The sequence below is a fragment of the Corapipo altera genome, unplaced genomic scaffold (genome assembly GCF_003945725.1).
Source record: "Corapipo altera isolate COAL_440 unplaced genomic scaffold, ASM394572v1 61281, whole genome shotgun sequence".
NCBI lineage: Eukaryota > Metazoa > Chordata > Aves > Passeriformes > Pipridae > Corapipo > Corapipo altera.
In genome coordinates, this window is record NW_020884921.1 from 1,235,000 (window position 1) to 1,257,517 (window position 22,518).

At 37.4% G+C, this 22,518-nt stretch overlaps 1 protein-coding gene across 1 annotated transcript in view; it reads left to right on the forward strand.

Moving 5' to 3' along the window:
• The window catches only part of FBXL17 (F-box and leucine rich repeat protein 17), a 289,489-nt gene extending 268,062 nt beyond the window's left edge, over positions 1–21,427 (forward strand). The window contains exons 9-10 of the mRNA XM_027656845.1: positions 5,614–5,756; positions 19,878–21,427. Of these exons, the coding sequence (XP_027512646.1) occupies positions 5,614–5,756; positions 19,878–20,015 (281 nt within the window). The 3' untranslated portion in view covers positions 20,016–21,427. The remainder of the gene's footprint in view (positions 1–5,613; positions 5,757–19,877) is intronic.
• Positions 21,428–22,518: the final 1,091 nt, after the last annotated feature.

Here is a 22,518-nt window from a genome sequence, read left to right on the forward strand (position 1 = left end):
ATTTCAGGTCTATAACATTTGGGGGGGTATAATAATTATAATTTCTATAGCTTTTCCTATTGCAAAATATATACAGAAAGTTTCTGACTGTCTATAATTTTTATGATAGCGATATATTAAGAGGTGTCTGTAAGAAGAGTATAAAAGTTAGGTTTTGCTATACATATATTTACATTTTTACAAACTTAGGACTTGTTTTCTAGAGATGTACTGGGAAGAGAACAGGGAGTTGGTATTGTCCTACAAAAATCAATGTCCATCAGTCATCAGTCATGGCTAGGCTTCGTGAATGAAGATTTGGGAAGGGCTCTACCCACGTTTGTTGCAAGCGTGTTGGTGGCTAAAAAGGCCAATGTGAGACAGGCATGTCCGGTTGCAAAAGGCACAGCAGAAAGACTCCTTAGGTGGTATATTCTGCAAGGCACGATTCTTTCTGTGTTGTCTTTTCTCCTCAAGAGTGATCCTGTGTGCTTTCTTAAAGGCATCAGCAGCGTTATAGATGGTGTGTCTCCAGACCTCCTGATTGGAGGCCAGAGTAGACCAGTTATGATGATCAATATGGCCGAGGCTGAGATGTGGTTTCAGGGAGTCCTTCTGTCTTCTCTTTGGGGCTCCTCTCTTGCGGCAGCCAGTGGCAAGTTCACCATAAAGCAAGATCTTAGGGAGGCGGTGGTCCTTCATCCTGGAGACGTGCCCTGCCCAACGCAGCTGTGTTCTCAGCAACATGGCCTCAATACTTGTGACTGCTGCTTGTTCTAGAACAGATGTATTGGTCACATAATCTGACCAGTGGATGTTTAGGATTGCATGGAGACAGCATTTATGGAAGTGTTCTAGGAGTTGCAGGTGGTGGTGGTAGATGACCCATGATTCAGATCCGTATAAGAGAGTAGACAGCACTATGGCTCTGTAAACACTGATCTTTGTACTTTTCTTCAAGTGTTTATTTCACCAAACTCTTTTTATGACGCTTTCTGAAAGCACTATATGCCTTTGCTAACCTGTTGTCTATCTCTCCATCAGTCTTACCATCCGAGGAGATGAGGCTACCTAGGTAATTAAACTGCTGGACTGATTTGAGCTCTGATTCACCAATGGTGATATGGGGATGAAGGAAGACTTCCTGAGGTGCTGGTAGATGGAGAACCTCTGTCTTCTTTAAGCTGACTTCCAGCCCAAAGAGCTCAGCAGCATCTGCAAAGCAGGATGTTAAACGCTGCAGAGCTGCTTCTGTGTGAGCGACAAGGGCGATGTCATCAGCATAAAGCAGCTCCCAGACAAGGTGCTTTAAGGTCTTAGTGTGGGCCTTCAGTTGCCTTAGGTTGAAAAGGCTTCCATCAGTACGGTATCAGATGTAGAAACCATCCTGATCCTTGAGGTCTGCCGTGGCCCTTTGGAGCATCATACTGAAAAAGATTTTGAATAGGGTTGGTACAATAACGCAGCCTTGTTTCACACCATTCTTTATTTGAAAGGGCTCAGAAAGTGCATTGCCATATCTGACCTGGTGGTGCTGATCCTCATGGAGTGAGATGATCATTTTAAGGAACTTGGGGGGACAACCTAAACGTTCCAAAATCTGCCATAGACCTTTTCTGCTCACAGTATCGAAAGCCTTGGTGAGGTTGACAAAGGTTACATAGAGACCTTTGTTCTGTTCCCTACACTTCTCTTGCAGTTGTCTGAGAACAAACACCATGTCTATGGCGCTCCTGTTGGCTCTGAAACCACACTGACTTTCAGGAAGAATTCCTTCTGCTACAGCAGAAGTCTGTTCAAGAGTGTTCTTGCCAGGATTTTGCCAGCAATGGAGAGCAGAGTAATACCTTGGTAATTTGAACAGTCTGATTTAATTCCTTTCTTCTTATACAGGGTGATGATGACTGCACCACGAAGGCCTGAGAGGAGTTCACTTAGTTCCCAACAGTGCACCACAAAGTCATGAAATTTAGCATGGAGTGCAGGGCCCCCATGTTTCCAGACTTCAGGTGGAATTCCATCAACCCCAGCAACCTTGCCGATTTTCACCTGTTGTATGGCCTTGAGCGTTTCTCCCAAAGTGGGGGCAGTATCCAATTCGTATTTCACCGGTTGTTGTGTGATGGACTGAATTGCTGAGTCTTGGACTACACAGTTGGTAGTGAAAAGAGTCTGAAAGTGTTCAGACCATCGGTTCAGAATGGAGGTTTTATCTGTGAGAAGCGTTTGACCATCTGTGCTGAGTAGAGGGCTTTGTACCTGGTATGTGGGCCCGTATGCTGTTTTCAAGGCCTCATAGAATCCTTTGTGATCACCCATATCTGCACATAATTGAGTTTTTTTAGCTAGATCGATCCACCACTTGTTCTGGATGTCACGGAGTTTCTGTTGGAGCTTGCTGCATGCAAGACAAAAGGCTGTTTTTCTTTGTGACAGTAAGGCAGTGCAAGGTGTGCTTGGTGGGCGGTTCTCTTCTTCCTCAACAAATCCTGGATTTCTTGATTGTTTTCATCAAACCAGTCCTTGTTCTTTTTGAGGGAGAACCCTAAGGATTCTTCAGAGGAATACAGGATGCTGTTTCTAATATGGTGCCAAATTGTTTCAGGAGAGGAATCTGCAGAATCTATGGAATGGTTTTTGAGCCTAGTTTGAAGGTTTACGTGGAATCTGTCTCTTACTGTGGCTGATTGGAGATTGTTAACATGGAGTCTTCTCCTTGGGATACTGCCCCTTTTAGGTTTGAATTTGAGATTGAAGTTGAGTTTACAGTGCACAAGCCAATGGTCTGTTTGGCATTCTGCGCTGGGCATCACGCGGGTGTGGTGGACGTCACGGACATCTCCCTGTCACACCAAGACATAATCAATGAGATGCCAATGCTTGGATCTGGCGTGCATCCAGGTTGTCTTCAGACTATTTTTCTACTGAAAGATAATATTAGTGATGGTGAGCTGTTGCTCTGCACAGAATCCTAGCAGAAGTCTACCATTATCATTGCAGTTTCCAACACCGTGCTTTCCTAATAGTCTTTTCCAGGCTTCAAAATTCTTTCTTACTCTGGCATTTAAATCACCAAGGATAATGATCTTATCATTTGCAGGCACCTTTTGGGTAAGGCAGCGCAGGTCGGTGTAAAATTTATCTTTTTCAGCAGGGTCAGCTTGGAGAGTTGGGGCATATATACTAAAGAGGACAACGTGCTGCTTGTTGTGTAGTGGAAGGCGTAGGGAGATAATGCGGTCAGAGTGACCTGTCGGCAGATTTTCGAGTTTAGGAACAATGGAGTTTTTGATCATGAAGCCAACTCCTGAGAGATGCTTTTCTGTTCTGGGCTTACCTGACCAAAAGAGTGTGTAACTGGCACCACGTTCTCTGAGGCTGCCTTCCTCGTGAAGGCAAACATGTCGATGTTGAGACGAGCCAGTTCATGGGCAATTAGGGCAGAATGTCCGCCATCTGCAGAATCGAACATGGTTCTGATGTTCCAGCATGCAAGAGTTAATTTAGGTACACCTTTGGAGGCAGGTGCATGCCTTTGTCTTTTGATCTTTGTGTGACTGCATTGGAAGAAGATGCCCATTGACCTGCAGTTAACCAACTGGGTGGAGATGAGCTTTGGTTAGGCCACGTTTTCTAGGCCCCTCTCCAACTGGAGCAAGCAGTGCTGTCCTTGAAAAGGCTGCTTGGTCATTCAGGGTGCTGCCCCAAGAGACTGTCATTTCCAGTCAGTCTCAAATGACCAATATCCTGAACCGCCTGCATGCAGGGTTGGGTCTGCGGCTTCCAGTGCACCTTTCACCTGCCGTTTCAACCCTCGCCCGTCGCTTCAGGACTTTTTGCATGTGGGTAAAACCTTCAAGCCTGCGCAATGGATTTTTTAGGTGAGACACAGTATGCATGGAACTGAACCCACCCTTTAATCCTAAGGTTCATCTGCCAGGGCTTGGATGGTGGCAGAGAGGTCCTCAGGACACAGGTTTAATTAGAGTGATCTTCTCTTAGATGGATGGCCTTACAGAGCTAAGCCAGCTCCATCTGCCCAGGGGCGACCAGGGCGTCCCCGGAGCCTGGCAGGCTACAGGTGCGCAGGGGCAGCACGCCAGACAAAAATCAGAGTTTATTGTATCATATGTTCAGTGCATCAGTTACAAAATCCAGTTATACTACCCTTTTTGATGAACTGCTGCAAGAAAGAAATTATGCACTATTGCACCTTCCACAGTTACCGAGAGTGTATTTGGCTTCTTTTGGCTGATTTTGTTTGCTAATTGAGTCCACTTAAATATTTATAAATATCCAAATTACCCTTACTGCTGTCTACCATAGTACAGTTGTTTGCAGAACCACTGGAAAGTCAGATGTGTTCTTTGTTTCTGTATCTAAATCTGAGTTATATGCTGATTAGCAAAGACTGACATCTTGTATATCAAGAGCTACCAGCTCTTCATAACTCCTCTTTTTTTTTTTTCTCCCTGACGTTTGGGAATGCAGCAGGAACAGAGCAGCCCCACAGCTGCTGAAAAATCATCTCTTTAAACATATATGCATTATTTGGGTTAAGTCACTCTTTCATCTTCCTTTTCAGCAACTGCATTATAACTAGAACTAAAAATTGTGAACATCCTCCCCCTTGACTACATGCAGATGGCTGACTTCTGCACCAGAAACCTTGGCCTTTTTTCCTAAGCTGAGATTTTAGCTGCTAAAAGGTGTTATTCATTGCTGTTATTAAATCCCAGCCTGACTTTCTGGGCCCATATTTCCTGAAAAGTATTCTAGTCCATGGTGACCAGGGTACTCATGATTTGTATCCTGTATGTCATTGTCATGTTGTAACAAAACCTTCCCAGCCTGTTCAGATCCCTCATGGTTTCTCCAACCTACCTTTTTTCAGCCCATTCAAAACTTCCAGATCCTCTTTCCTTTCCTATTCTAAAGGTTTAGGTTTTTCTTTTAATTCCTCATGACCCTTTTAACTCTTATTTATTTTTTTGTTGGAAAAGTGTTTGTGAAGAAAACATGGAAGTGAGACATACCATTGTTCTTACATCATCAATATGAAAAATGGGAAACACATGCAGTTTTAGAATATTATTATAAAATGTATGACATAAGATTACTTCAGAGTTTTCTAAACTCACCTTTTTTTAATTTACTCAGAAAATGTCCTGTTACTCTCAGTGCTGTCTTTGTAATATTATTTTGCTGGGGGGAAAAACAGTATTAATTATATAAAATCAGTTATTTTCTCTGAAAACAGAGGCAGAATTGGTTTTATTCTATATTTATTTCAATTTCATTAATTGATCCTTGATACTTCTGGAAAAAAGTAATTAAAAGAATTTGTATAGAATATATTTAGTAATTGATCTATTTATGTTGATTCATAGCTAGAAAAATAGATAGAAAAATTCATAGATAGAAAAAACAGTGATACCTGTTTATCTATGTGTTTGCATGTGTTAGCACTTGTGTATGTTCCTAATTTGAAGAGAATTCTGAAATATAGGTCTTTTACAAGGTACGTGAAAAACTACTTTTCAGGATTTATTTTCTACATTATTCGGTGCATACAGGAAACTGCCCTTACCATCTCTACCAGCTGTACATTTCAATCCTTTAATATCTTTACAGCTCTGATAGCCATTGGGCGGTACAGCATGACAATAGAGACAGTGGATGTTGGATGGTGCAAGGAGATCACAGACCGTGGAGCCACCCAGATTGCACAGCGCAGCAAGTCTCTCAGATATTTAGGACTGATGAGGTGTGATCAGGTAAGAGGCATTTGCATGAGCTGGTTCCTCTTTATGAGTGTGTATGAGTGTGTTCATGTGTGTGAGTGAGGGAGACAGGGAGGTTTGGTTTTATGTATGAACTGATTCGGTATTCACTACTCTAGTAACTCTTTTCAGTGTATTGTGTTCACATATTTAGCTAAGAGAACAGAACTAAAGGGAGCATTATAAATTTTTGCTGACACAGATTTTCAAAATACACCCACAGGCTACACCCACAGCTGTGGGTGCTCACAAAGGTTTCTGTAAAATCTGCCCTCTGACGGTTTTGAATATTTTTGTCTAAAAGTGATTGGTATGTCGTGTTATTATTACAAGAGTTCTTTTTTTAAAAAAAGGAGGGGGGGGGAACCTTTAGCATTACTTCCAGAGTGATTTAGTGATTTTCTGTCATATATCTGTGCTCTTACTCATGTGTAATGGTTCTGAAAGCAGAAGAACAAAGATATGGATAAAACCATAAGGCTAAATAGAGAAAAAAATACTGAGTTTCTTATATACAGCTTTCCTACATGAAACATATTAAAAATGTCTGTAAGTTTTAGCACTTTATCATTAGAAGAAAAGAGGACAAGGCAATCCAGCTCCACCTCACTTTGTATATAGCCTTCAGGAAGCAGGTCCCTGTTTACAGAAGAGAGATCAAGAGGCCTGTCAGCAGAAATAGCTAAAAGAAAAGTCATTGGAGGTCCAGAGTCTCTGGTCATAAGTCTTCAAATACACCTGCAGGGATTTATTCTTTTCCAGCCGTCATCAATGAAATGTCCAGCTTGTGATGCCCATCGTAAGCATGTCTCTCAGGCTTGTGGATTTCTGATGGGATACAGCCTGTGGAAAAGCAGGTTTCAATCTAAGAAACTTGATGCTCAACACCATTACCTTGCATCCCTCACACTGCATTACAGAAGACAATGACAGAACCCAGTATCTCAAATGGCAAGGAATAATTATGTCCAGGTCACTTGTAGAGTTAGAAATAGCATTTTGCAAAGCCAGCCTTAGGCAGTTTCCAGTTTGAGAGAAGGTTGAGCACTTTGGAAGAACTGCTCTATCAAAGCTGAGTCCACTTAATCTCCTAAACATCAGTGTTTTATAAGAGCCAATAGACAAAAGGAGTATGTGAGTATCTTTGATGGATTGTGCTAAGATTATGTACTCAGAAAATGTTCAAAGGGTAACTTGACCTTGGGAATTAGATCTGACCCCAAATCACCGAATCACTTCTACATGTATATTTATTTTGTGAATTTAGCTAATGTTGAACAGTCGACAAGGATCTAACAAGTGCAATAATTTTATCCTGTCTTCAGCTGCTATAGAAAATCAATGATCTTGATGCTGAAAACAACTTTTACTACCTCATAAGCTAAACTATATGTACTACAGTCTGTATTCTTCTAATTGGTGGTTAATGCTTTTATAGTTTTTTACAGAGGAGTATACACCATCTTTTGTGTTATGAAAGGCAACTGCTGAAAGGAAAAAAAATATTTTTTGAGAAAGCTTTAAGGAAGATAGAGAAGTAATGTTGACTGTGTGCATGCAGGTGTGTATGTGTGCATTAGCAATTATTTAAAGTATAGCAGTTAGAACATGTTAAGAAATGAGTAAATACTGTTACAGCAAACACTGTAGTAGTGGGACTACCACTGGTAATTATTTTCTTGCTTGCAATGGCTTGATGGGAAGAATAGCTCCACAGACAGAATGAAATAAGTATCCTTGACTTAAGGGTTTTTTGGCAGCTAGAAGATGCCAACTCCCTTTTTCCACTGCAAATGAACAGAGAAATTACTGAACAAAATCCTCTCCTCAACTGTCTCTTCCCAATATCATGCAGAACTAATTTTTTCTGGTGGCTGCTCTATTAAATTAAAAATGTCAGTGCCCCTCACATCATTAAAGAGAATTCTTGGGTGGTGCAGAAGGGTTTATTTACATGCCCCATTGACTGAAATTCTTGTCTTTGTACTGTTGTCAGCTTGCAGCATAGAGAGTGTTAGAAGATTTGTCCCTTCCTTTTCTAAGGTACTGACTGGTATGCTAGTACTAGGTAGCTTTTACGCCTTTCTAGGAATTCCCAGGCATTAGAGGGGAAGTGCTTAAATACAGTTACGTAAGGAACATATGTAAGTAGACTTCAAATGACTACCACTAAAATAGTCTTTATGAGCCAGGCTCTTTGGAATTTCTTTGATACGCACTTGACATAAATTAGAGGCGTCAAGGGTCCTCCCAAGAAAGATCAAGAGAGGCTGCAAGCCTGAGTAAAGGCAGGCTCTGTTTTATGCCATTGATTATCCGAGTGCCTCCAGGCAATGTGTTTCAGTAGATGCAGAATATTATTGATCCACACCGTGAAAATAATCAAATTATTCATTTTTCATCAAACTGCTATTGCCATGACCTTTCTTTTTATCATTTGCCTACCATCTAACATGCACACCACAGGAGCAATATGATCTTTGCCTTAAAATAGATGACACTGTGTTGAGAAATCTCATTAAAAAAAGCTGACTTTAGCATGACGTCATCATAATGGGGGCCCATATTTCAGTTGGAACTGTATCAGATAGGATATGTCTGAGATGCTATGATTGAGACCTCCAAAAGTATTAAAGCGTTCAGAAAATTGACCCTAAACATTTTTAAGTGCGTATATTTTGGACAATGAAATTCCCCAGTTGTCTGCATACCAGCATCAACACGTACTGAAAAGCAGCTAGGACCCTTCTTCTCCCTTTTGATCTCTCTGACTGCACAGGGTATCAACTCTGTGCAAATATGTGTGCATGGGTCTGCACAGGTACTTGGGACTGCACAAGTCATGTGTTTCATAAAAAGGAAATGTTGCCATTTTGAGTCTTCATTTCTTTTGAAAGCAGTAAGAGATAAAATCACTAGTTATTTAAGGCCTGAGGAGGAAGGACATCTTAGAGGTTTGTAATTGGAAAAGGCATAAAAGACAGCATATTTCTGGTTTGCATTCTGGGGTTACTGCCTGTGTTTGTGCCCTGCCCTGCTCCCAGTGGCAGTGAGCCAGGATTCATTCCTTCATGTCGCCTCCTCCCAGTGCTCTGGCGGGACAAGGAAACCACAAGCTCCTCAGTTTCTCTGCAGAGCGTTGTGCTTTTGGGGCTACAGTCCAAGGTTGTATTTTAGGACTTGATCTGGGTATTTGGAAGCATATAATGACTTTGTGTACAATTTGTCTGATTTTCCTGATTTGTCACTCACTAAATACCAAGAAAGGCACAGATTTGTCTCCATAGGAAGGAGTTCTATTCAGTTCACCTCAGTTTAGTTCCCCTATAGCAGAAAGAGAATATAACTGTTCTTCCAACCAAATTTTAATTGTAGCTCTGTATTTTATATCACGACTCAGGAAGGTGTGTATTTTAAAGTAGAATTCATCCTTCCCTTTAAATATTTGAAATACCTTGAAAGACGTGGGCAATTACAGGATACTTCTTTCCTCCTACAAACACTGATGTCAGAATTCCTAAGAATTTTACTTGTATCCTGAGGGCATAAAATGATGCCTACTTCAGAATAACAGATTTAAATGCAAGTTTCAAACTTCTTTTTGTGGACACATTTCTAAATATTCCTACCCCTAAACTGAGCTATGTCCTATTTACTTATCGTAGTTACTTAATAAATTATTTTGAAATATTTTGTTTTTCACTTTTTTTTTTTAAATGGAGGAAGAAGATGATGTTCTCTATACTATTTATTGCTAGAATTCATTTGAAAGATATGATTGTGGCACTTCTTTCTTGTGCTCTCGCAAGTGAAACAGCTTTAATAATGGCAGCTTGAAAACTTCACCCTTGGGGAAGATGCCTGGGTATCCATTAGGAGATAGGGGCTAAAAACTTGATCAGTTTTTGTGGATAGTACCGTGACTGGTTGAACAATGTGTCAGAATAATCTTCCCAAAACTTTTCTCACACAGATTTTCATATTTCAAGATCCTTTTCCTATAACTGTGGTGCTGTTAGCAATGATTATCAGCAGTGCTGCCATGTAAATGCAGGAAACATTTCTTGGGCAAATATGCAGAAAAGTGTCACTAAAAAACAGAGGCCACAAAATTCAACATTCATCACTATGTGTGAATGAAATGAAGAGAGTCTGACAAAGTTGGCTCTGAACGGATACACAACTTGGTTAATAAATCATGTTGGCCTTTATTCCTTCCTTTCTTCTTGTTTTTTCTTTGCTTTTTTTTTTTTTTTTTGAGATGAATTTCACAAAAAAAGACATGGTTGCTTTTCATGAAAATACTTCTGAAAGCCTGAAGCTTATTCCAGATGACTTTCTCAGATGAATTGTAGCATGTATTTCCTATTCAAGTTTTACTGAGATACTAGAGCACAGAAATTGATGCTCAGTACAACTGACAGAAAGACTAACTTCTTTATGTTACCACAGAGCAGAAGGAAGATAAATGATCCCTAAAAATAAAAATGGTCTGTTAAGAAATCATTTGCATCTTAAGTAAGCATAAGATTTTTAGAAAATCAGTAGAGTTTTAATATAATTTATTACTTTGTCCTTCTATACAACCTTTTTTAGAAATATTTGTAAATATATATTCTTTGCAGACTGCAAATCAGTAACCTAACTGGAATGCAACTCCTGTTGTTTATGAGAAATGTTTTTACCCTTCACTCACAGATTTTAATTTACATGGCTAGTCTGTAACTGAAGGTAAGTGAAAAAGAGATAATATTCTGAGTTCTAGAGGTACATCTTTAAATTTCAAATACATTTTTGAGATAAACTCTTCTTAATCAATGGTAGAACAGTGAGAGTACAAAGCCATGGCTTGTTTTAATATAATTATCACAGTAATTTGCCTTCCACCTTCAGAAAATGCTATCATTAGCCTGATAAGAAAACCTGACAAATTGCTACCATTTCTTCTTTTATATTTAAGGGGTTCATTTTGAGATTTAAAATTATGGTTTTGTAATTTGAAGAGGAATGAAAATATCCAGTCCTTCCTTTTAAGACAAATCCTATAGCACTGTTTTTTCTGTTAAATCACTATAGTTTGTTCAATTTACATTGCATATTAAAAAGGAATTGCTGTATATTTTATAGTTTTATATGTATAATGTAGGAGCTGTGATTGATACATCTCTCTATGAATAATGAAGATTTTATATTAATGAAATCTCTGAATCCCATTAGAAGGAAACTACAGTTATACCACAACAAAAGAAAAATAGCATTTATTTCACTTCAGTTTTCAATACAACAATTTTAAAAGACTGGACTACTTTTGTTTTTTTTCCACCTCGCTAACTGGGATAACACATCTATTATGTGTATAAATGAAAGTATCTGCGAAAATATAAAAAGAGGATTTTTTTTTACAAATTGAACTTTTTGCTCTTCTAGTTTAACTGTTTCTTTGCTAAAGATTTTTAACTTCAGGCTGATAGTTCTAGAACAAATTCGTGGCAGTAGGCTGAAGATGGAATCTTCTGAGTTAATGAATCTGTCCTTGTTTTTAAAAAGCACCCGTCTGGCCATGTCATACTGTAATAGAAAGATGAGCCCTCAGGTACAGATCAACAGTTCAAAATCAGGATAAGACCAACTCTTAAAGAAGAATACAATGTGAACTAGTCAACATTTTTACGATTAAAAAAAAAGAGACATTTTTTTAGAAGCATTGTCCCCTGGAACTTTCAGTCGTTTTTACCAGCTGGCAACTTTTGAGAATGATTTCTATGTTAGTTTTACATGCCATCATTTTGACAGGTATTACAATAATGGGCTCAAATTATTGCTAATGTAGCTGAATAGGAAGGAAAATAGTCAATGTTATTAATTCAACAGGAAGAAAGTAATCTGAAAGAATATTTATCACTATGTAGATTAACACTGTCATTTCACTGCATATGGGTTTTTATTAACTGCAATTTTTATAAGAATAAAGCATTTGTAATGCTTATGATACTGGTAATATTTTTACCTTGAAATCTTGTGTAAGTGGAGTCTAGAAGTTCATCTGATGAAATGAACAGAATTAGCAAACCAAACTGAAAGGCTCCTTTAGAATGGTTTCTCTGATTTAATAGAAAAGTAAACCCTCACACTAAGCAAAGAGAATTGAGAGTGAAAACTTCATCACTTATACAGCTTTAATATTCGATATTGTGTTGGCAGCAATGATTTAGGATGGCAAACCCTGGAATGATAGAAAACTATGCAAACTCATAGAGATCTGAAATGGATGTTGCTTGTTTGCAGTAACACTGGCAGTTTGAGACAATAGCATTCTCATGAGTAAACAACCACAATAATGAATTTCATCCCTTTCAGTTGAGATTTAAACCAAGAACTGCAAAGTAGATCTACTCCACAAGCAACCTTACTACGTTTTCTGAAATCCTTCCAGAGTTGCTATTATGGAATATTAGAAGATTTGGGTATTGCCTTTATTTCAGTTCACACGGCAGAAAAGATTTCAGATATTTCTCTTTACCTACTCTTTCTCTTTTACAAATATAAATGGGAAATTAATTGCTAAGATTTAACACAATTAAGTTGTCAAATGCCATGATAATAGTACATCATACTGTACTTGCCAATTTCATTATTTATGAGTCTACACAAACACTGTTTGTATGTGCATGCATGTGTGCTTTTTTCTGTCCTTAAGTCAAAATACACTCTTTGCTGAAGTCATAAGGGACTTCATTTGGACTATAGGATATTGTGCTAATATTGGGAGGGCTGTTATCTTATTAAAGTACTAAACAAAGGTTCTACCTCTGGGCATGAGGGCAATCACTGAAAATCTGTGGAATATGTCTGCCTTAGCTGATCAAGTACACTTCACACAAAACATTTCCAGAAATCTTTAATTTTGTTATGGCTACAGGCAACAGTTATAATTGGGCCACCTGAGAATATAATTCATTCAACTATTAGAAGAAAAAAAATCAAACATAGTGCACTTATTATAAAACACTGACTTAAGGAAGCAAACTGCAGCTTAGAGAAGAGAAAGGGTGTATGAAAATGTGTTTCTTGTAACTCAAAGTATGTACTTTGGATTTTATTGTTAAAACATTTGAGAAATTGGTAATAAAGTGTGTTCCAAATCCATCATTATGAATACACACAATGACTATAGAGTAATCTTTTTGACCCCTACATACAAATTTGACTTTCATGTAATACTACTTTATGTATACAGAGACACAAATTTCAGTATCCCTAATGCTGCAATACCACTCCATAAGCAAAAATGTCAACTATATTTTAAGAAAGCCCTTTTGGGATAAATCCATTTGTATTTCTTCTCTGTAAAGTTGTTTTTTTGATTCCTTATGTGTAGAAATGCAATGATAATATTTGTTTGTCATCTAACATAAACATCATCTGTATGGGAGCCCTTAAAATCTTTTGCTCTGAATGTTACCTGTCACCTGCTAACATTTCCCTAAAATTCTTAGTGCTAGATTTCTAAGATTAAGCTAGCAGTTCTGTATGTTATTAATGCCTTTCTGTGCAGATATTGTTGACTCATGGTATCGTAACTTGATCTGTTATTTTTTTATTAATGACTGGTCTATGAAGTTATGTAACTGAAGATACCAACCTGTATTGTCCTCAGGAGAGTACCCATGGTGTCAGCACTCTCCAAAATCATAGCCACATATCTGTTCCAAGGTCTAGGTTAGATACAATGCAGAAATTATTTCAGCTGTCAGCTCTGAATGATGGTCTGAGGAACACAGGCAGGTTTTTGTAAGAAGTTCTAGTGCTGCATCTTTGCACTAATCCAGTTTTGCAAGTCTGGTTTTGGGGGGCTTGAGCTTTTTTATTTATATGGCTTGCTACTGGTTTCAGTTATTAGCTTGCAATGGAGATAACTTTTTCTTTTCAATTATGAAATGAATTGGTCATTACACTGAAGTTATTAAGATGTGAAGATTTTTAGGTTTTGTTCACTGAACAAGACCATTCAAACCTTTTAGATTAACAGTAAATACTACTCCACTGTGTAGAGCAGCATAGAACTGTTCAAGTGGTGACTCTACTCTCCCTTTTCAGTATTCTCTAGATGACACAACACAGACATTCGTAGCACATTTTAGAAGCTTTAGAGTCAGAACTGCATTCTAAGACTGCCCTTGATACACCTATAGGAGGAGTTTTGAAGATCCCTATGCAGTCTTAGAATTCTTAATGGCAATATAGTAAAGGAGTTGTCTCAGTTAAAACTTTTTAAAGTCCTTTTATGTGCCATTTGGTATTCCAAACCCAGGGATTTCCAGGACATCATCTCAACTAAAGTCCAGCTAAGTAGGAAAGTCCTGTTTAGGAAAAGTCCTTATACCTCTGTTCCTTAGTTGTGAACAAAGCTCTCAGTCTCATTAAAAAATGTGCAATTTGACTGATGGTTTCAACTGTAATCCCTAATCTACCTTAACAGGTTTAGGAAAACTTGACTCCTATAAGTTTAATAAGATCTGTCTCAGGAACATAATGAAAGCTATAGGTAAAAAAAAAAATCCTAGCCCTTTGGAATCTTTTAATATCTTTAAGAAATTCCTGATTTTAGAATCTAGAAATTAAAGAAAATCATGCTGAAATTATCACAAGAACCAAATGACATGGCACATTTCAAAGACAAAAACCTAAAAATTACCTAATAACTATTCAAGCTTGCAGCTTGACTTTTCATGAGAGCTTGTGAACAGTGGCATAAAAGAAATTTCTCATTGTGTTCTGTGTCAAAAAAGTGGTGTACCAAATCAGTAAATACTGACAGTCAGACTGGATAAGTAAATATAGCATGCCAGATCAAAATCTGAGTGATTATTTTTCTGAGAGTAGCTTTTTAATTGAAAACTGGTTTCAGTTTACTCTGAAAAAAATCAGCTCGTAAGTGTCAGTTAGTTTATTCTGGGAAAAATATTTACGGACTGGAAGGGTTTTTCAGGCTTTCTGTTGTAGGCAGATCATTTTACCTAAAGGAGAGAAAGAGTTTTGAACACTGATTTTCCATTTTTCTCAGTATTTTGCCTACATTGTGTGTATACATAGCAGAGTGAGATAAAAGTCCTCCAAAGAAGCACTTGCAGAACCCTTTCGTCAGTATTCCACTTCACATGGACTAGAAGGGTATTCTTGTTCTTCTTTCCAAGATGAATTCCTAATTATCAATCACATGAGGAAATATTCTCTAGAGCAGATAGTATTTAAATACTCTGCACAACTACACTATCATCATCAGAAGAAGAAATTAAGGAGGTCCTACCCCAGAAAAAACATTTATCACAAAGTCAAGTATATTCTTCTGGGAAATAGGCAATATGAGTTCAGATGTCTTTAAGAAAAAAGGATTCAAAATTATTACTTCTGTGTAACTGCTTTAATTGAGTTAAAAGGAGATGATACCACTTGGTCCTGCCAGTTTCTGTAGTCTGTCTTCTTGGCTTTGTTTTGACTTTTAATCTATTCTTTGGCCTGGAATAAATTTTTATTTTATCAAGAAAAAGTAAGTTTGTTATAGGTTAGAAATCCAGGAGAATTTTCTTCCCCTTGCCCCCCACTGTAAGAAAGACAGAGTCTGAATGGAAAAAAAAAGTCAATTAGCCTTACAAAAGAATCTAGCTGGCCAAGCTGCATTCCTACCGAATGGCCCATCAGAGGCTGGGGGGAGAGGGGAGGAGTTCTGGGAGGGGGTGGCTGACTTTTCTGGGAGGGGAGAGATCAGACTGTGGGGTTCTCTCTCTGGGATGGAGACAGGGTCTGTGTCAGGGCATTTTTGGAGAGGGGGCCTGGAAGCTGATCTTTCTGGCTTTTCGTCCTGGTGAGGCCTGACCACCGGCCCCGATCAGCTTGCATGCTGCCTCGTGACTCCAGCCGGGACCTACTGGGCTTTCATCGGAGAGTCTCTGTGCTCGCTGGGAGAAAAGGAGGAGCTTTGGGGCGCCGTCATTTGAGAACAACAATGAGTCCTGTGGGGATGGACTGCTTTTCCTTCTGCCCTTCTTCCATTGTTTCTGTTGTTTCTTTTCGGCTTCTCCCGCAATCCGAGACCACCCCTCAAACCCCCTTCCTGCGCAGAGACCACCAGAGCCCAACAGCACCCCCTTCAGATCAAAACAGAGAACTGCAGGCTCTGCACCTCCAGTGATCCAACAGTGCCCCCGCCAACCGTGATTAGAACTGTGCTAGAAGACAGAGAAGTATTCATTCAGACTTTTTTTTTTGTGTTTTTTTTCTTCTATTGTTTGAAGGGGACTTTTTTGGGGGTACAGGACTATTGCCTAGTTTTTTTGTGTTCTGTTACTGTTTTTGCCAACATACATATAACTTTTAATAAAGGCTTGCTATTTCTTCTGGTTTTTCCACACTTCCTTGATTAAAGCCCCTTAATTTTGAATTCACAATTGCTGAGAGAGAGGAGTTTGGTTTGTCTCATAACTCATCCTTTTTAGTAAACTTTTCAGTCTCTTCAAACTGAGACAAAGTTTCAAATCAATCTTTGCTGTTATTTTCTTTTTTTTACTTGATGACCAGGATTTGCACAAACCTGTTACTTTCACACTAAATGATAAGGGATGCATTCTTCCATTATGTGTTAAAATATAATTGAAGAGCTATTCAAATTCAAATGAATGATTATGTATTAAATAATCTAAGTAGTTTATCTGCATAAGTAGTCTTTCTTTGACAACTCAAAAGATGAAGATTAATGCAAGTTCTGTGAAAGAAAAATATAACATTTTAAAGCATATTAAGATGTGAAGATTTTTAGTTTTCATTCATTAAACAAGAGTGTTGAAGCTCAGAGGGGAAAATTGCTCTGTTTGCGTAATGAAATTATTTTGGGAATGGCATTACGTACTTTTGTTTTTATCACCAGCCAGATTGATCTTAGAAAGAGACAGAAGCTTATGTTCTAGTGGTTTTACATAAGACTTCTTTTCGTCTTAATCCTGCCATTAGGGAAACTTTTTAGAAGGATACTAAGGGAGTTGACTTAGATATTACTTTTCACATTCATTTACAAAGAATAAAACTTTTATTTCTCTTTTTTTCCTACCTTTTAGACAGTGGAATTTTAGTCCAGTATTACAGAAAGCTTAAAATACTGAAAGTTTTACACTGTTTTAGTGTTTGACCTGACTTTTCTCACAGTAAAAGAAAAGGTATTGAAATCTTCTGATAGGGGATCATTTCTATCTTAACTGTCCACATTTGTTTCTCATCTCTGGATCCAGCATAATTTTTAACTATTTGCTGTTATTTCCTTAGTATTAAAAATATTTACATTTAACCTGAAGGGTCATGTATTTGATCATTTATCTTGAAGCTTAGTAAGATTTTTTTTTCTCTATCATGAGAGTAAAATCAATTTTTTAAGCTCTAAGTAATTTCTTTCTGTAACTGTTGAAGTTCCAAATATGCACATAGGGTTTTTTATTACTTTGTTGTTTACCAACAAGTTATAACTCAAATTGTTGTCTAGGATCAAACTAATGATTTTAAAAGTTCATTTAATGCTCCAGGAAAAAATGGAGAAAACTTTTTACTCTTTAGGCTTTGGTCATAAAATAACTGGTTTTGTCAGTGGCACTTCTGCAATGGTTTTACCTGCTTTCTGTTTATGCTCATGTTTATTTTTTATTTTCTAACTATATTTGGCACTCAACACCAAAAGTTTCCTTCTTCTGTTTAGTTAAGTATTAATAGAAATTAGTAAAAATTGTATTAAATATTATTTTATCAAGTAATAATTGTATCAGAAAAAAACTGGCAACAAACAGTCCTAGTGCTAGATGGTTTACCATAGATTTCTTCATAGGTTTTAAGTCTAAAAGGTACTATTTGTATCATCTGTCTTCTTGAGTATCGTGGGCCGTGCTTAAGTTAGCCTGGTAGTAAATACATTAACTAGACTGTAGCTTCTGTAAATGTCATGAGTCAAAACCGCCAGGACATGGAGATCATTTACTGTCATCTTGTGTTTGAACACCATCTTCGTAATGAATTTGCCTTATTTGTCTCCTGTTATAGAAAATCGGCATGTTGTATTGGCTATAAAGCTATAATATCCATGCTATTACAACAAATAATGGCCAACAGGTAACTGTCAAATTGTATTAACTTCCGTCTACTACTGATATTTGCAGCTATCTAGTAGATAAATAATACATCTTTAACTTTCCCATTCAGAAGGAGCAAAATGAGCAGCTGTCTGTGGCAAGTATCTTCCCTGTGGCCGAGTTAACCATTAAGAGAAGTTTCTGGTAGCATGATAGATTCTGCTATGGGTGTCTGTGCCACAAATCTAAAAGAAAAGAGCCTTTTGACTATTTCTGAATAGTAGCATAAAATAGCAAATACTGCTACTTTGGGGGATTATTCCCTTCCAAGCAATATTTCTATGAACGGTTGCTTGCAGTTTGCAAGTGTGTATTCAGCTATAAATATCAAATATTTTGGGGGACTTGTACTATGTCCGATTTTATTTTGATTTATTAAAAGTCACTTCTTGTTTTTCAGCACTGGAAGATGTTACTGTAACATAGCAATTTGCCAGAGGAGTACAGTTTGTGCTGTGAAGTTAAACCAGTTTTCTAGCCAAGTCAGTCTCAGCTAGATGAAACTTCCAATGAAGATTGAGTGTTTCTATTATTAAAGTAGAAGAACTGGATATTAAACCTTTCATTTATCCTTGTCACTAGGTGCAATCACTGTTCAGAAGGAAGCGCTCCTTGTTATCTTTTAAGGACAAAAATATTATTAGATATTGTGGTCACTGTGCTTCAAAATATTATTCGCATGACAGATCTTTGTAATGGTAGTAAACAGTTTAGTCTGGTTTTTTTACTTTTGGCCTTGAATGTGGAACACTGTGGGGAAAAAAAAAAGCAAACAATGCTTTCAGTTGTACATCCTACTGATGTAGGTGATTCAGCAACTGGAGTATTGATGCATTTTGAAATGCCCAACTGTTCAGCGAGGATTTCAAAGGGGTCTAACTAGGAGTCATGATTCTTAGGTTAATCTTTTATTTATCTGAAGGCTGAAGAAAACTATCTACTTCTGTGATATGAACTGTAGTCATCTTAAAAATAATTGACAAATTAATCCCCTCACAGCACTGCAATTGTAAAAGTGTTAGGTTTAGCTAGGCTTGTCTGATTGCCTTATCAGAGGGACATCCCAGACCCAAAAATCTTGTGTGTTTTAATTATTAATCCCGCCATTTCTGCCCACAAAACCCTTTCTGCAGAGTTATCCTCACACTAGAAGGCTAAAATAAAAACTTCTGCCAGTGATATATGTGAGGGGCATGCAGGATTTTTAACCTTCGGAAAGTTGACCTATAAGAATAATTGGTAAATTGATCTACCTGCAGCACAGAATAGTTTGCATTCTTTACCCTATCTTTGGTCATGTTATCTGTTGTTTTTCATTGCAAACCCATTGATAGCTAACAGTGTAAGTTCATTTCAGTAAAGTTAATTGTGGAGCTACTACTTAGTATTTGTAAAAGTATCCATAACTGTGCCATAAATTAATTAATAGATGTAATCTGTTTTCATTTTCCAAAGTCAAAAAAATCTTACATTTTAAATCTATGTCTGCTTGATCAACTTTGAGTATATATGCTTCTATTTCAAGGTAGAAATCTGTTGCTAGATCTAGGCAACACTTTTTTAAACAGGATGAATGTTTTGATAATTTTTGGTGTGGGGCCTCATGAAGAGACAGCATAGTCAAGCATGGAATGAAGATAGTTTAAGAGCTTTTTAACCATTGCTGCAGTTTTCCAAACAACAAAGACTATTTGTCTTTACCAGAATATTATTTAAAACTTCCCCCTTTACAATAAAATTGAGGTGTGAGGTTTGGTTTTGGTGGTTTTAGTTCTCTAGCAGGACATTACATTCTGTATGTTTCTTTTGTGATATAAATGCACCCAAAACCATAGTAACAGTGAGGAACCCAATCCTGCAAGCCCTCCCAGGAGTCCAAAGTTTGGCCATTCATTTAACTTGCCTAATATTGCCCTTTTTGCACATCACAGATTCTCTTCTTCTCTTGCAGGTGAACGAAGCCACAGTGGAGCAGCTCGTGCAGCAGTATCCACATATAACCTTCAGTACTGTACTGCAGGATTGCAAGAGAACATTAGAACGGGCTTATCAACTGGGCTGGACACCCAACATGTCCCCTGCCTCTTAAACTTCTGTACCAACATGACAGTTCCACTCTGCTGCATTCAATAGATCTAATGGGGATTGCAGAAGGGTTTATAACCTTTCATCTGATGCAATATAGTTGTGAGTTTACAGAGGTTACAGTAAAATGGCAAAAGCTGTACACTGACTTTATTGTACTGTACAACTAAGTACTAACATTGAAGCAAAACTTTAGAAATGTATCGTGGCTTTGTTTGCATAAAAGTTATAAAAGCCTTTGGCAAATTTCTTGAGGTGGATTCCTACTAGTTCTCTGGATAGTTTGAGTTATAGATGTTAAGCTTGTTTTCCTCTGTTTACTTTGCCTTGGTCGTGTGTGTTTCCTTTGATCTGTAAATGGTAACTCAGTGCTAGCATCAATGCAGTTGATCAACAGAGGCATATGTTGAAACTGGGGACTAAACTTGATGCTTATTATTTACAAAAGCTTATTATTTACTTAAACCTCAAGGAGGTTTTAAGATACACATTAGTAGGAAAATTTACAGTGAATTGCTACTTTGTTGTAAACATTTTTTTTCTTTACGTATAAGAAGCTGTAGCGATATTAAAATCTTTCCACCTTAACGGATTTTACAATGCAAAGAGTGCTTACCTTGAAAATGCCATCTGAACATGGGTCCTGTCATGGGTACCATTTTGTAGGATCAGATACTGGATGCTTTTTAATACAGTGTATGTAAGAAAATATCCAGAGTAAACACATAAAATGATTCATTTTCTGTCACATTGCATTCTAAAGAGTTAAGTTTGAGCAGGGGATCGTGAAAATACAGACACTGCAGCTTCAATTTGGAGTTGCCTTAACCTTTAGAGTATTACCATTTGGTTAAGAATGTTGTCAGGTATGTAACACTGGATATTTGTTCTTCAAAGGTTACAGCATATTAATCCAAAATATGAAATGCTTAAGCTTCAGCTGAAAAGTTGCCATTATCGTCAAAATGTTTTGCTAATCCAGAAGGCCTAGTGCAGCATAACATAGAAGCTTGTTTAGTATGGCTGAATAACTCTCTGTAAAACTGTTTGTTGATTTCCATAACACAATTTTTTACAACAGAAACATCAGCTCACAGAACTTCCAGTGAGGATGTTGAATGTTTTCTTATTAGACTTTTCAATATGGGGATGAATAATTTCTCTGGAAAAATATATATGGTAAAGATTTTGTTTTAAGTAAATGGTAAATACTTGTGAACATGTGTAATGCTATGCTTTTTATTTACTCCAAAATGGCAACAATATTTTGAGAATAAACCAGTTAATTATATTGCAGATATAGTACAGAATCTTAGTCATTTTTCTTTTAATGTTAAAACTATTCACACAATTTGTAAGTTTCTATTTTTTCGTGAAACCTTTGATCTTGCAATAAATTTTAATATAAAGAAGAAATTTGTGATGTTTTCTGTTTATCTGTGCTGCTAACTGTACTTAGACCATACTTAACAAAAAGACTGAAATCTCCATCCTTGAATAGGTAGAACTCACCTGGACATGATCCCAAGCAAACTGATCCAAGCTGGCCCTGTTGTGACTGACAGTTTGACTAGATGACATCCAGAGATCTTTTTCAATCTAAAATTCCCTCTAAGGATTTTTCATATATTATGGATCTGGTTGGTCATCTGTTTTCACGTCTACCATTTAAGCCACTCTCAGTAGTTTTGCCTTTTACTAACTATTTATCTCTCATTTTTATGAACATAATAATCTTTATAAATATCACTTTGGCTAATTAATTTCAAGTTATGTGGTATAAAAATTCTAGATGGAAGTATGTTTTTTCTAATTGCAATGTTGACATAGATAGCTCTTTAATTTCCTTGTAATAAATCAATGCTTCCTAAGAAGTTTAAGAGGAATAAATAACAGTGCAGCACACTTTTTCATATTTGGAATGTTATGTAGGGGAAATACCACTCAGGGGGAAAAGAAAAGCTATTGCCTCTTGTAAAAATAAAAATTACCCCTGTTTTCTCTTACTCAAAACATACAATGAATTCAAAGCTCACAAACAGCTTATGTGCTGGATTTGCTAGGTTCTGAAAGGTTTATTTTACTGGAAAAATATGTATCTTTTCCTTCCAAATCTTTGTAGGAACCTGCTGTTAAGGTAGATAACCTGTGGCTCAGCACTTCTCTTATCAGAGACATTTCTAGGCCAGAATAGCTGGGCTTGTTCAACCTGCAGAAAGGGCTAGGACAAACTCTATGTGCTTTCTTAATTAGAAGATACAAATGGTCGTAGAAGAAAGACAGATAACCTTTATTTTCAGTGATTCACTCTTTAAATCCAGGTGTAATTCTGGCTTAAACAGTTCACCTGGTGGTCACTGTACCCATCTTTCACCACCTAAAGGTGATGTGGAGGGGAGTGTTCTCATGCAATTTGTCTCAGCAGGGGAAATGGCTACTGTGATATTTCACATGCAGGTTCAGATGCTCTTTGCCCAGACTCCCATATTAGTGGGAAGTTTCGTGCA